Below are 12,588 nucleotides of genomic sequence, written 5' to 3' on the forward strand. Positions count from 1 at the left end.
TGACTAATTTATATATTTATTTACAATTTATTTATTTACTTTATTAATATTTTTCTTTATTGACTAATTTATATATTTATTTACAAATTTATTTATTTATTAAGTTATTTTATTAATATTTTCCTTTATTGACTAATTTTATATATTTACATTTTCATTTATTCATTCAGAAATTCTTACGTGAGATAAGACTGGACTGACAAGCAGGCGGATGGAGTCCAAATAAGAAACGAGAAAAATTCATGAAAATAAAATAAATAAATAAATGAGTTCTAAGGATATGATACCGATTAAAGTGTTTATTAATGTAATGTCATTTGGCAGTTATATTTACAGACGTATCATGTCTACTTTCGTCTCTGTCTCTGATCTGCAATTGCTGAAGGAGAAGAAATATAAGATAAGGTTATGCTGCCTGAAAGAATCTTTTGAAAAACGCGCTATTTTTGCAGAAAGGTGAATTGGAGATAGGAGGAGGAGGAGGAGGGGAGGTAGGAGGAGGAGGAGGAGGAGGAGAGTTTGTGTGAACAAGAGGGAGGTATATAGAGATGGAAATTTGGAGCCATTGGCATGATAATATGTATGTCCTCTTTGATGATTAAGATAAGTGGGCTTCATTTCAGAGTAAGGGTAGCAAGAGAGAGAGAGAGAGAGAGAGCAGAGAGAGAGAGAGAGAGAGAGAGGAGAATGCCCGAGGGGTGGGGTGGTGGATGTGTGGGCGGTTTGGGGGGAGGGGGAGGGGGATCCCAGAGTGGGTCTGTTGGAAGAGGTTACGGGGGTCTTGTGGGTGTGTTTTGGACTGGGTGTGCTGGATGTGGGGGAGGGGGGGGGGGGTGGGGTGGGAGATGTGTTGAGAAGGGGAAGGGGGGGGGGGGGGGAGGAGGTATGGGGCATTTGGATAGGGGCATCCAAAAGAGATGAGATTTGGGGGCTGGGCTTTTCTAGATAGTGGCTGTTGCTGCTGCTGCTGCTGCTGCCCGTATGAGATATGCAAGTCGTTGAATCTCTCCGTTCATTGTCTCCATTGCTTGTAACTGGGTGAGAGGTGGGTGTTGTTGGGAGAGAGAGAGGATGCTCTCTGTCTCTCTCTGTCTGACGGGAATCCACAACGGCGTCAAAATAGGTAAATAATACCGATCATAATTGCATGCGTGTTAATATCGTAGTCCGCCAAGGTTACGGTGATTAGGCTAAGTGTGTGTGCACGTACAAAAACACACACACATATATATAAATGAATCACGCAAATATGGAACGTGATGAATATATAAATTAAAGACAAAATCCACGAAGGAAAGTGAAACAGTGGAGAGTACCGCAGGAAGGCCTTTCGACTTGTCGTCCTTTACTGCTTAATAAAGGACGAAAATCGGAAGGCCTCACCGCGGTACTCTCCATTGTTTCATTTTCTTTCCTTAATTTTGTCTTAATTACACTTACATGAATATATATATGTGTGTGTGTGTGTGTTTATACATCGTCAGTGGCTTGTACTTATGTTTTAGTTCCTTTGTACATGTGGTAATACAGGGTGTCCATAAAGTCCCAGTACCATTACAGGTATTTATTGCTTGTAATGGTACTGGGACTTTATGGACACAATGTATTTGTTATTTACTTTGTAACAATTAGCTGCCTCAAATCATGCATTTTTTCACTGATCTCTGTTTTATGTTTGTGTGTGAATATATATATATATATTATATATATATATATATATATATATATATATATATATATATATATATATATATATATATATATATATATATAGTATGTATAATCGTCGCGCACTGGAAGCCCAGGATTAAATTTCAGGACGGGTAACGTCTCGGGCGTATCATTATTGTTTGAATTGTTCTACATTCTTTCGATAATATCTAACTGCTTCGGTTTGATTATTGCCCAATTTTTGACCAAATAACATATATTTTTATTTTTATATTACAGTTATTAGTGATTGTGTTTGAAATTTTATTTTTTGTGTGAATAATTTTTGTTTTTCCTTGCAGGTATGTACTGTATGACTGCAGAGTAATAATGTACGCGTTCGTAACCGGTGAAATTTTATTCTGTAAGTACTTACTGTAATTATTTATTAGGTTTCTTTTAATAGATGTGTATCTTAATTAAGAGAGAGAGAGAGAGAGAGAGAGAGAGAGAGAGAGAGAGAGAGAGAGAGAGAGTAAAGAAAATTGTTTCACGTGTTCTTGGGCCATTTGCAACAAACAAGCCCTTTGCAAGTTGCAAGCGGTTGTTTCGCCATGAAGCAAGTTGCAAAAGAATAATAATTTCACCCTTCATTCCCGCGGCTGCTTATGTTCTTTTGTTTTTGTTTTGCTCGCGAGGTCGAGCGATTTTCTTCTCCGCCTAAGTGGAGTTGGACAGTCAAGAAATGCGTCAGTTTTTACCTCATAGATTTGCTTTAGCCTGAATTGACGTGGATACTTAAGGCAGGTTTTACTTTAGAAATTTGTTGCTGCCTAAATTGATGTTGACACTTATGTAGCTTTTACTTTATAGATTTGCTTTAGCCTGAATTGACGTGGATACTTAAGGCAGGTTTTACTTTAGAAATTTGTTGCTGCCTAAATTGATGTTGACACTTATGTAGCTTTTACTTTATTATTTATAGATTTGCTTTAACCTGAATTGATGTTGACGCTTAAGCAGCTTTTACTGTATAAATTTGCTACTGTTTAAATAATTGATGTTGACACTTAATTAAGCAGCTTTTACTTTACAAAATTTGCTGTAGCCTAAATTGACGTGGATACTTAAGAATATAGTGTCATTTTTTTACTTTGTAAATTTCCTGTAGCCTAAATTGACGTGGATACTTTAGAAAAGTGTTATTTTCTACTTTATAAATTTCCTGTAGCCTAAATTGACGTGGATACTTAAGAAAAGTGTTATTTTCTACTTTACAGAAATGCTTTAGCCTAAATTGACGTGGGTACTTAAGAAAACGTGTTATTTTCTACTTTACAGAAATGCTTTAGCCTAAATTGACGTGGGTACTTAAGAAAACTTTTCGTTTTTTTTTTTACTTTATGAATGGTCTCTTATTATTTTGCGTATTCCTTTTCCTGTGTATGTGTGCATGTTTGTGTGTGTTCGTGATGTAGTATAAATGGTTTGTACCATATATTTCGCCGGACTGTTGATTACATCAATTTCGACTTCGTCGTATTTGAACGCAATATGATGTGATGGGTTCATGCCGAACTAGCCATTAATTAAATTGGTAGGAAAGGTCATAGTGCTATAATTAATTAAAACTCCCTTTTGAGTGCATTCACACGGTTGTTTATATTCGCCGGCTTGTGGTGTTATATGTATAGGGTATTTTAAAACATCCTTCCTCCCATACACAGCTTGATTATATATGATTAATTGTAAAAAAAATTCCTCCCTTATATAACTTGATTTTATTAATCTGAAAATAAAATTCCTCAAATACAGAACTTAATTTTATATAAATAATTTGAAAACAAAATCCTCATGCAAAACTGGATTATATAAATTCATTTGCAAATTCCTCCCATTATGCGATTTATTTAAAAACAAAATTCCTCAAATACAGAAAATGAGTATATATAGTTTATTTGAAAACAAAATTCCTCTTATGTAGAACTGAATAAGCAACGAAGTGTTCGCATGGCTGACATTATAAATTACTCTCGAGCTTGCCTGTAAAATCCGACCAGTTTGGTCATCGAAAGTTGATTACTAATGTACGCGATGGAATTCCAAACAGGGAGGGGGGAGGGGGGTTTGGTTTTCGGGATGCTGGTGGGTAGGGGTATGCAGTACCCCCTCCATGCCCTACCCACCTACTCAGGTCTCTGTCAGTCTATCAAGTTTAGTGGCCAGCGGGTTACATGTTCAATTCAGTGTCGGTCTAAGTGAAATAATGAAAAAATAATTTTTATTTAAAAGTGAGATATTTTTTCACTGTTTTGTGAAATTTTGTCGGAGAAAGAAAGTATTTTTTTCTGATTATGAATATACAAAAAGTGAAGGTAAGTCTAAGCAAAAACGACCAATTTCATTCCAAGTAGAAAATAGCAACTTTGCTGAGTGAGAAAAGGAATAATATCATTGGATGAAGCAGAAATATTTCTTTAAGTGTCAAGGAGTTTGAATTAGATATAAGCGTTATACGTCTTGTGTATTTACCAAAGTAGCAATTCATATCGAACTATTTCCAAGGTTTGTCAAGGAAGAGGAAAGTATGGAGGAGAAATTAAGGAGAAACGCTTAAGGAAATATTTAAAGTGTGGGAAATGAAAACGTTAAAAAGTATACTGGTGGAATTTCAAAAGAATTGGGAAGAAAAATATGAGAAAATGTGAGAAAGAAGAAGATGGACGAAAGAAGAAATGTATAAACTAAGGGAAATGTAAATATTAAACGAACAAGTCGAAAAATCTAAAATCTATTGGGAGGAATAATTAGAAGGCAAATCGAAGAATAATGTCAAAAATACCGGAAAAGAGTTGGGGAAAAATATGTTTTAGAAATTGAAAGAATGAGGAAGAAAAACACGAACATTTAGCAAGAGAAAGAGCAACAGGGAGCAATAGACCACATTACGGCATGCCTCTCGTTAAGCGTCCAAAGTATCTGTAATCCATTTAGGTAACAGGTCAAAGCAATATGTAGGTTATAAGCCAGAGGGTACTATCTTCCTCGCGCAACGAGATGAGAAGCCTCGTAAGGGGTTAATAGCCATTAAATCAGGTTAGACTATTACATTCATCTGTGGAGCTTGAATAAGAATTGGAGCTAGGTATGTAATCATACATGAGCTATTTTCGGAGACAACTAGAGATGATTCGAACCAAGACAACATTGAATGATTAAGGTCTGACTTAATACATTGTAATCAGTTCACAGGGATTGACCTTGAAAAGTGCATTGAGTATAATGAAGTATGAATAAATATTAATTTATCTCCCAAAAGTATAAGATTTTCCTCTATAATGGTGGCTACTCTCTGTGGGATATCCCGTGGGATTAATGCCGCCAGTTCACCTCACGTGGTACACTGTAGGCGTTACGAAAGTTTGCAGCGTCCCTTCGGCTCCTAGCTGCAACCACTTTCTTGCCTTTAACTATACCTCCGTTCATATTATCTTTCTTCCATCCTGCTTTCTACCTTCTAACAAACGTCTCATTGCGGCAGCGAGGTTTTCCACATGTTACGCCTATCAGGTTTTCCTTTTCAGCGCTGAATGACCTCATAGGTCCCATTCACATTCAGTAACCAGTTCACGTTGATTGACCTGGAAGAATCCCGAGAAAAAGAACAAAAATCAATAAATACCGAATACGTTGCTTCATGTTCCTCTAGGAGAGACCGGATCACTGTCTTCGCGGAATGTATTGTGTATTGTTGTGTAATGTCCTGTCTCTGGTAGAGCGAGATCGTAGAGATCGTATCGGAGCGAAAGTGAGGGCTCAGAATAAGGAATGCAAGCTGTTCATTGAAATCGTTCTCAGGAGATCGGTTTCAGTAATGCGAGGTTTTAAATATATCATTTGATAGAACTGATTGAACTCCTGCGCTTGAGAGATCGTCTTTTCAATGAGATGGACGAGGAATTGTTGGTATCAGAAGGATGTAGACCCTTTCTTAAACAAGGGCTGTTAAATTGGATTCTACGTCATGTGACTGGGTATAAGATGTACTCAGTGACGGAGGTATCCTCGTATTATTATTATTATTATTATTATTATTATTATTATTATTATTATTATTATTATTATTGTATGCTGGAAGTAAACCCTCTTTTAAACGTTTTATTAAAAGTAATTGCAGCCTCATCTGCGTTAATTTTATATAGGTTCTTCTCTATTTTTCTAATTATTATTATTATTAGAAGAAATGGGTAAACTCTACAATGATAATATCTACTACATTTCCATTTTTATTTATTGGCTGGCTTGAATTTTTTTTTTTTTTTTTTAGAAGTTCTAAGCTGAAATTCAACTTTATCACAAACGTCAGACCCCCAATCAGCAATAACGCTGTTGTTTCTCTCTTTGGACTTGTATGTGACCCACATTCTTTTCACATTCCTTTCAACATATTCCTTGACCCATATACTTAAAGGGCTTATGGCAGTAGAGCGGCTGGTGCCTCACGCATCCATACACGCTGAAAACTGTGATGTCACCTGGATTCTCTGTGAGGTGAAGGTGATGACAGCAGCAGTATTTCCTCCTCCTCCTCCTCCTCCTTCCTCCCTTACCTCCTCCTCCTCCTCCTCACCCTCCTTCCCCCTCCTCCTGCCTGGCCTCCTCCTCCTCCCTCCTCCTCCTCCTATTCCCCTCCCTGCTCCTCCTCCTCTTTCTCCTCTTCCGATGCTCGCTCCCTCCTCCTCTTCGCTTCCTCTTCCTCCCTCTTCTCTTTGCCCCTACTCGCTTCCTATTCCCTCCTCGCTGCTCCTAAATCCTCTCCTGCTCCTCCTTCTCTGCTCCGCCTCTTACCCCTCCTCCTGCTCCTCCTCTCCCTTCCCTCCTGTTTCCTCTAGTGCCCTGTTCTTCCTCCCTGTTCCTCCTGCTCCTTCCTTCCTCCTCCCCTCCCCCCCCCTCCTCCTGCTGCCTCCTCCTCCCCTCCCTCCTGGCTCTCTCCGTTTCCCTCCTCTTTCCTTCCGCCTCTCTTCCTGCTCCTGTGTTTCCCCTCCTCCTCTCCTCCTGCTTCCTCCTCTTCTCCTCCCTCTTCCCCTCACTCCTCCTCCTCCGTCCTCCTCCTCCCTCCTCTATCTCCTCCTCCCTCCCCCCCCCCTCCTTCCCGTCCTTCCTCCTCCTCCTCCTCCTGTTTATTTCTTAGCATTTTCATAATATTTGTCAAGAGTGGTAAACAGATTATGCCCGTTGAAGGCTTAAGCAGATGAGTGCTCCCCTTTCTCGTGTGATATATAGGTCATCTTTTCTGCACTTTGTTTGTTTGTTTATTATTGTCTGAACGTTTTCCGATGTTTCTTTTTTTGTGTGTGTGGATTTTTTCTGTTTGCAAGACGCTTCTGATGCTATGAGCCAACTGGACTTGTCTCGTAGTGGATGGTACATGTGAGTTGATTTCTTGTTTTCTCAATATGTATTACTTCGACCCACTTTTTATATTTTCGTCCAGTGTACACACACACACACACACACACACACACACAACAGGAAATTGTACGTATAATTTATGGAAAAAATATGTTACTTTATGCTGTTGCTCAAATTTGTCTCCAAATATGTCAGTGCACGAAAGAGGTGAATACACCCAGTTTATTTTTTTTATTTATTATTTTTTTTTACATCAGAATTTCCGGTTGATGGTATCGCTACCCAGAATTATAGAGGCCAAATAAATGTCAGGTATGCTGTAGCTTCAATGTTTAAACTATGCATATGTATATGGTGTTGTACAGACTCATATATACTAGTGTGTTATATATATATATATATATATATATATATATATATATATATGTATATATGGTTACATACAAACAGAATATATATACACACATATATATATATACATATTTATATGCGTATGTAGTATGTAAGTATATCTATGAAAAATGTGTATGTAACGGTTATGAAAAAAAATTGACAAAAAACTGTTAAAGAAAAAAAATTGTTCAACAATATTTTAATATTTTCAGGGGACACATTTTAGTATTCAGCGTAATGCATGCCCACACATGCATTGAAACGCGTGATCCTTATACGTGATATGCATTACGTCACGTTTCGTGAGTTCATGCGTCTGTGATCAAGCTTGTTGTTTTTTTTGGGGGGGATGTTTTGTTGGCTGGAAATTTATTGTTTAGTGTGGAGGGGATTTGGTGACTTTATTATGACAATAAAATTGATGACAGATTATTCGTTTTGTGAAGTTTTATATATATATATATATATATATATATATATATATATATATATATATATATATATATACATATATATATATATCTATATATATATATATATATGATATTATATATATATATATATATGTATATATAATGATTTTACTATATATATATATATATATATATATATATATATATACACACATATGTACATATAATATGTGTATGTGATTGTGTGATTGTGTGGCTGTGTTCAAGGCTTTGCATTATCCATGGAAATATAGAAATTGTACATTTCATATTTCCAGTAATTTTCCCAAAAAATCAGAAAAAAATAAATTGCCCCTTTTTTATTATTTTTTTTTACTGGTATCGTGAAAAGCTTTTATTGTTTCCACTTTACATTTGACTGGAGCATCCGAAATGTAGGTTAATATTCAACCCCCCCCCCCCCTTTGTATGTCATTCTTTTTTTCTTCTTTTATAAACATGTCATATGCATACACGCACGCACAAACGCTCACACCTATTGACTAGTTACTAGTAGCTCGTCTTTATACCAAAATAAAAAGAAAATAAAAAAAATAAAAAGATAGCTTTTGCAGGTCGCGCTTTTGACATCAAGGGGAAACCAGAAATTAAAAAAAAACCGTCAGACGTCATTTACGAGAGAGAGAGAGAGAGAGAGAGAGAGAAGAGGAGAGAGAGAGAGGATTTTCAATCTCATTTCTTGTTGCCTGTATCGTCTGTAGTGATTATGAAGTGAGGGATGATTAACTACCAGGTTGTTTGGGTTTTCGGGGGATTGTGGGGGGGGGGGGGGTTCGGAGATGGGGGGGGTAGGGGGTGGCTTAGCCCCATTTTTTCATTTTTTTTTGATTTTTTGCAGCCAGGTGAGTGAAAGTGTCCGAAGGAAAATGATGGAACATGTTCCCGTTAAATGGTTGATTTTAGAGCTTTTCAGAGCCATTTGTATACATTTTTTTTTTTTTTTTGGGGGGGGTAGGGGGGGGTCTTTGTTGATTTGCATGCACTTCAGAATTATATACCCTCTATTAGTACCGTTAACGTATGTTTGCGCTGTGTAAAAACAGTGTACGTATTCATGTTAACATACACAGTACTAATCAATGTCTTTTTACCAAATTTGATTTGTCAAACGTTTATTTGAATGAATTTTGGTCCCGTATTAATTGATATAACCATCCTCTAACTAATTCAAGGTCCATTTTGATTTTATCTATTTTTTTACAATACTGGAACGACTACAATTAATTTATCTTAATCAAGTTTCATTTTTACTTAGGTCAAAGATCACAGTTATTTGTGTAACAAAGAAGACAGTGGCACTGTTATCATAATGTTATTAAGTCTGTGTGTGTGTGTGTGTGTGTGTTTTAAATGGATATTTTTTATGTGATCGGTTCAGTTCCTGTTTAAACCGCTTTCATATTTTTCAACATGTTAAGAGGAGTTGGACATGCATTGTTTTAATATCTGAATCAGCATCCATACTCCTCCTACTCCTCCTCCTCCTCCTAACAGATATAAAAGCGACACCAATTAAACGTTTGCATTTTGTATATATTGATTGAGCCCTATTGGAATAAAATCGAACTGATGAATAAAATCTCTCTCTCTCTCTCTCTCTCTCTCTCTCTCTCTCTCTCTCTCTCACAACAGTCCATTTTGTCTCGAGTGAAAGTCCCCGCCCGACCCTTCGCTAATCTATTAACGAAAATGGAATCTGGTCCTATAAGAGGGTAGAATGTCGTCGTGACTGTACGGACTAAGTGACAAATTACAGTGCCATTAACCTCTCTCTCTCTCTCTCTCTCTCTCTCTCTTTTCTCCCGTGTATTTGTATTGCGTTAGATTACCTTGCTTGAGCAGATAAACACGTGATTTAAAATAAATAAATACACAAAATATATTTATATATATGTATATATATATGAGAGAGAGAGAGAGAGAGAGAGAGAGCGTGTGCCAGGGTCTCCTGTGATTGGCGTCATTAGAGTTAATGATTGCAATGGCAAAACTGTTTTGCGAGCGGCATGTATTCAGAGCGATTATAGCTTCTTGCTGAAACGGGGGTACAGTGGTGCAACCCATGATTGGATTGCAGTGGTTGAGGGGGCGGTGGGAGTGGTGGGGGGGATGGGCCTCTTCTGTGGGGGAGGGGGAGGATCTGCCTCTTCTGTGGGGGAGGGGGTTGGGCGTGATTTGAGATCTTAAGGTTGATTTTCTATGATCTTGTTTTTATTCTGCGTAATTGTCTTTTGTTTGGGATAGCCAAATTTGTGTGGTTATCTTTTGTTTAACATAGCCAAGTCTGTGTGGTTATCTTTGGTTGGAATAGCCCAAACCTGTGTTGTAAGGTTATGTTAGGAATAGTTAAATCTAAGTTTATGTTTCTAATAGCCAAACCTCTGTGGTTAGCTTTTGTCTGGAATAGCCAAGTCTGTGTTGTTAGGTTTTGTTCGGAATAGCCAAATCTATGTGTTTATCTTTTGTTTAGCATAGCAAAATTTGTGTCGTTATCTTCTGTGTGACATAGCCAAATATGTGTGGGTATATTTTGTTTTGGAATAACCAAACCTATGTTGTTATCTTTGTCTTTTGTTTGGAATAGCCAAATCTATGTTGTTACCTTTTGTTTTGGATAACCAAATCTGTGTTGTTGTCTTTTGTTTGGAATAGCCAAATCTGTCGTTATCTTTTGTTTGGAATAGCCAAATCTGTGTGGTTAGCTTTTTTTGGATAACCAAATCTATGGTTATCTTTTGTTTGGATAACCAAATCTGTGGTCAGCTTTCATTTTGGATGATCAAATTTGTGGTTATCTTTGGGTTGGAATAGCCGATTCTGTGTGGTTAGCTTTTGTTTTGGACAACCAATTCTGAGGTTACCTTATTTGGATAGCCAAATTTAATTATTTTTGGTTATCTTATGTTTGGAATAGCCAAATCTATGTGGTTAGTTTTTATTTTGGATGACCAAATCTGTGGTTATCTTTTATTTTAGATGACCAAATCTGTGATTGTCTTTTGTTTGGATAACCAAATCTGTGGTTAGCTTTTGTTTTGGATAGCCAAATCTGTGGTTAGCTTTTGTTTTTGGATGACCAAATCCGTGGTTAGCTTTTATTTTGGATAACCAAATCTGTGGTTATCTTTGGTTTGGAATAGCCAAATCTGTGGTTATCTTTTATTTTGGATGACCAAATCTGTGGTTACCTTTTGTTTGGAATAGCCAAATGGGACGTTAGCCTCGAGTTCTTTTATTGTTGACATGATCTTGCCCATTTTCTTCAAAGAAATGATTCCTTTGGCATTCCAATTTTAATGAATGATTTTGAGCTTTGTATAAAACCCTTTTGAAACTATTGGTAAACCATCCGACATCTTAGGTACCAAGACTCTGGAAGCTCTGATGTACCAAGACTCTGGAAGCTCTGATGTACCAAGACTCTGGAAGCTCTGCTCGTGTATCGAGGCTGTTCTTGTTTATTTGTTTATTGAGACAGTTCCAGCTGCATCAGTGACTCCAGTGATTGCGACGGCCTTTTCCTTAAATCAGTCAATTTCACAATTCCTTCTGGGTAGAGGTTATCAGTTCATCTGGAGTCATTTTGCCTCTTAGATGTTTATTTGCGTTAGCTATGTGGAAAACTGTTTGTGGCTATTTTTTGCGCCTGTAAAGATGTTGTGGCGTGCTTGTGTAAACTGTTGTGCTATTTTTTGTGCCATCTGCTCTCTCTCTCTCTCTCTCTCTCTCTCTCTCTCTCTCTCTCTCTCTCTCTCTGGAGATTGCTGCTTCAGCTGCATTAGTTTTATAGAAGTTTTTTTCTGTTCTTCTTACCACGGCTTTTTCAATATTGAAAAAGCCGTGATAAGAAGATTAGACAAGAACGTCTATAAAATTAATGCAGCCGAAACAGCAATCTCCGTCCCATCCTACAGACCTGTCAACAGGGAACGAAAACGCCTTTTATTTTTGTATTAGATTAACAACCGAGGATTTTAATCTCACTCCGTACCCCGGGATGACAAGTCTCTTGATACTCAGCGGCCTTGGTCACTTCGCACCTCGAATAGAAACTACGCGCCGGCCATTTCGCCCTGTCACTTAAGCCAAAGGAAATCGGGCGTGGCCCGTGACGTTCGTTAGTTAGACTGCTTGCGCTGTGCGGTTGTTGTCTCTGCTTTATTTTTTTTCTTTTATTCTTATATTTTATTAAAATTGAAATATAATAGTCGTGCGGAGATACGTGCAAGATGTCTGTATACAGCGTGTTTTCACGTTCCCTTTGTTCACTCTTTGCATACGCACACAATTATTTCTCTCTCTCTCTCTCTCTCTCTCTCTCTCTCTCTCTCTCTCTTTTGGACCTTGAGAGCTATATATATAATTATATTATATATAGATATATATATATATATATATATATATATATATATATATATATATTATATATATATATATATATATATATTTGTGTGTGGGTGCGTATGCGTTTGTATAGTTTTGCCTTTTGTTCAGGAGTTACTATTTCACCTTAATTTCCGTTATTTTGTCAATTTTTCATAACCACTGACAAAGAGAGGAGAGGAAAAACAGAATCCTTCAACTCTCATTGCGTTCAAGGTCCGAAAAGAAGAGAGAGAGAGAGAGAGAGGAGAGAGAGAGAGAGAGAGAGAGGAACGGA

The 12,588-nt window shown here is 37.2% G+C and overlaps 1 protein-coding gene across 3 annotated transcripts in view; it reads left to right on the top strand.

Annotated features, from left to right (window-relative positions):
• Nucleotides 1-12,588, top strand: part of LOC135223782 (rap guanine nucleotide exchange factor 1-like) — a 297,008-nt gene that overhangs the window by 130,501 nt on the left and 153,919 nt on the right. The window contains exon 1 of one of the 3 annotated variants that reach the window (XM_064262570.1): nucleotides 975-1,123. The exons of the other annotated variants lie outside the window; for them this stretch is intronic. Coding sequence (XP_064118640.1) covers nucleotides 1,072-1,123 — 52 coding nt within the window. The 5' untranslated portion in view covers nucleotides 975-1,071. Of the gene's footprint in view, nucleotides 1-974; nucleotides 1,124-12,588 lie in introns of those variants that run through there. 3 annotated transcript variants of the gene reach the window in all.

Source organism: Macrobrachium nipponense, chromosome 10 (assembly GCF_015104395.2).
Source record: "Macrobrachium nipponense isolate FS-2020 chromosome 10, ASM1510439v2, whole genome shotgun sequence".
Classification (NCBI taxonomy): domain Eukaryota; kingdom Metazoa; phylum Arthropoda; class Malacostraca; order Decapoda; family Palaemonidae; genus Macrobrachium; species Macrobrachium nipponense.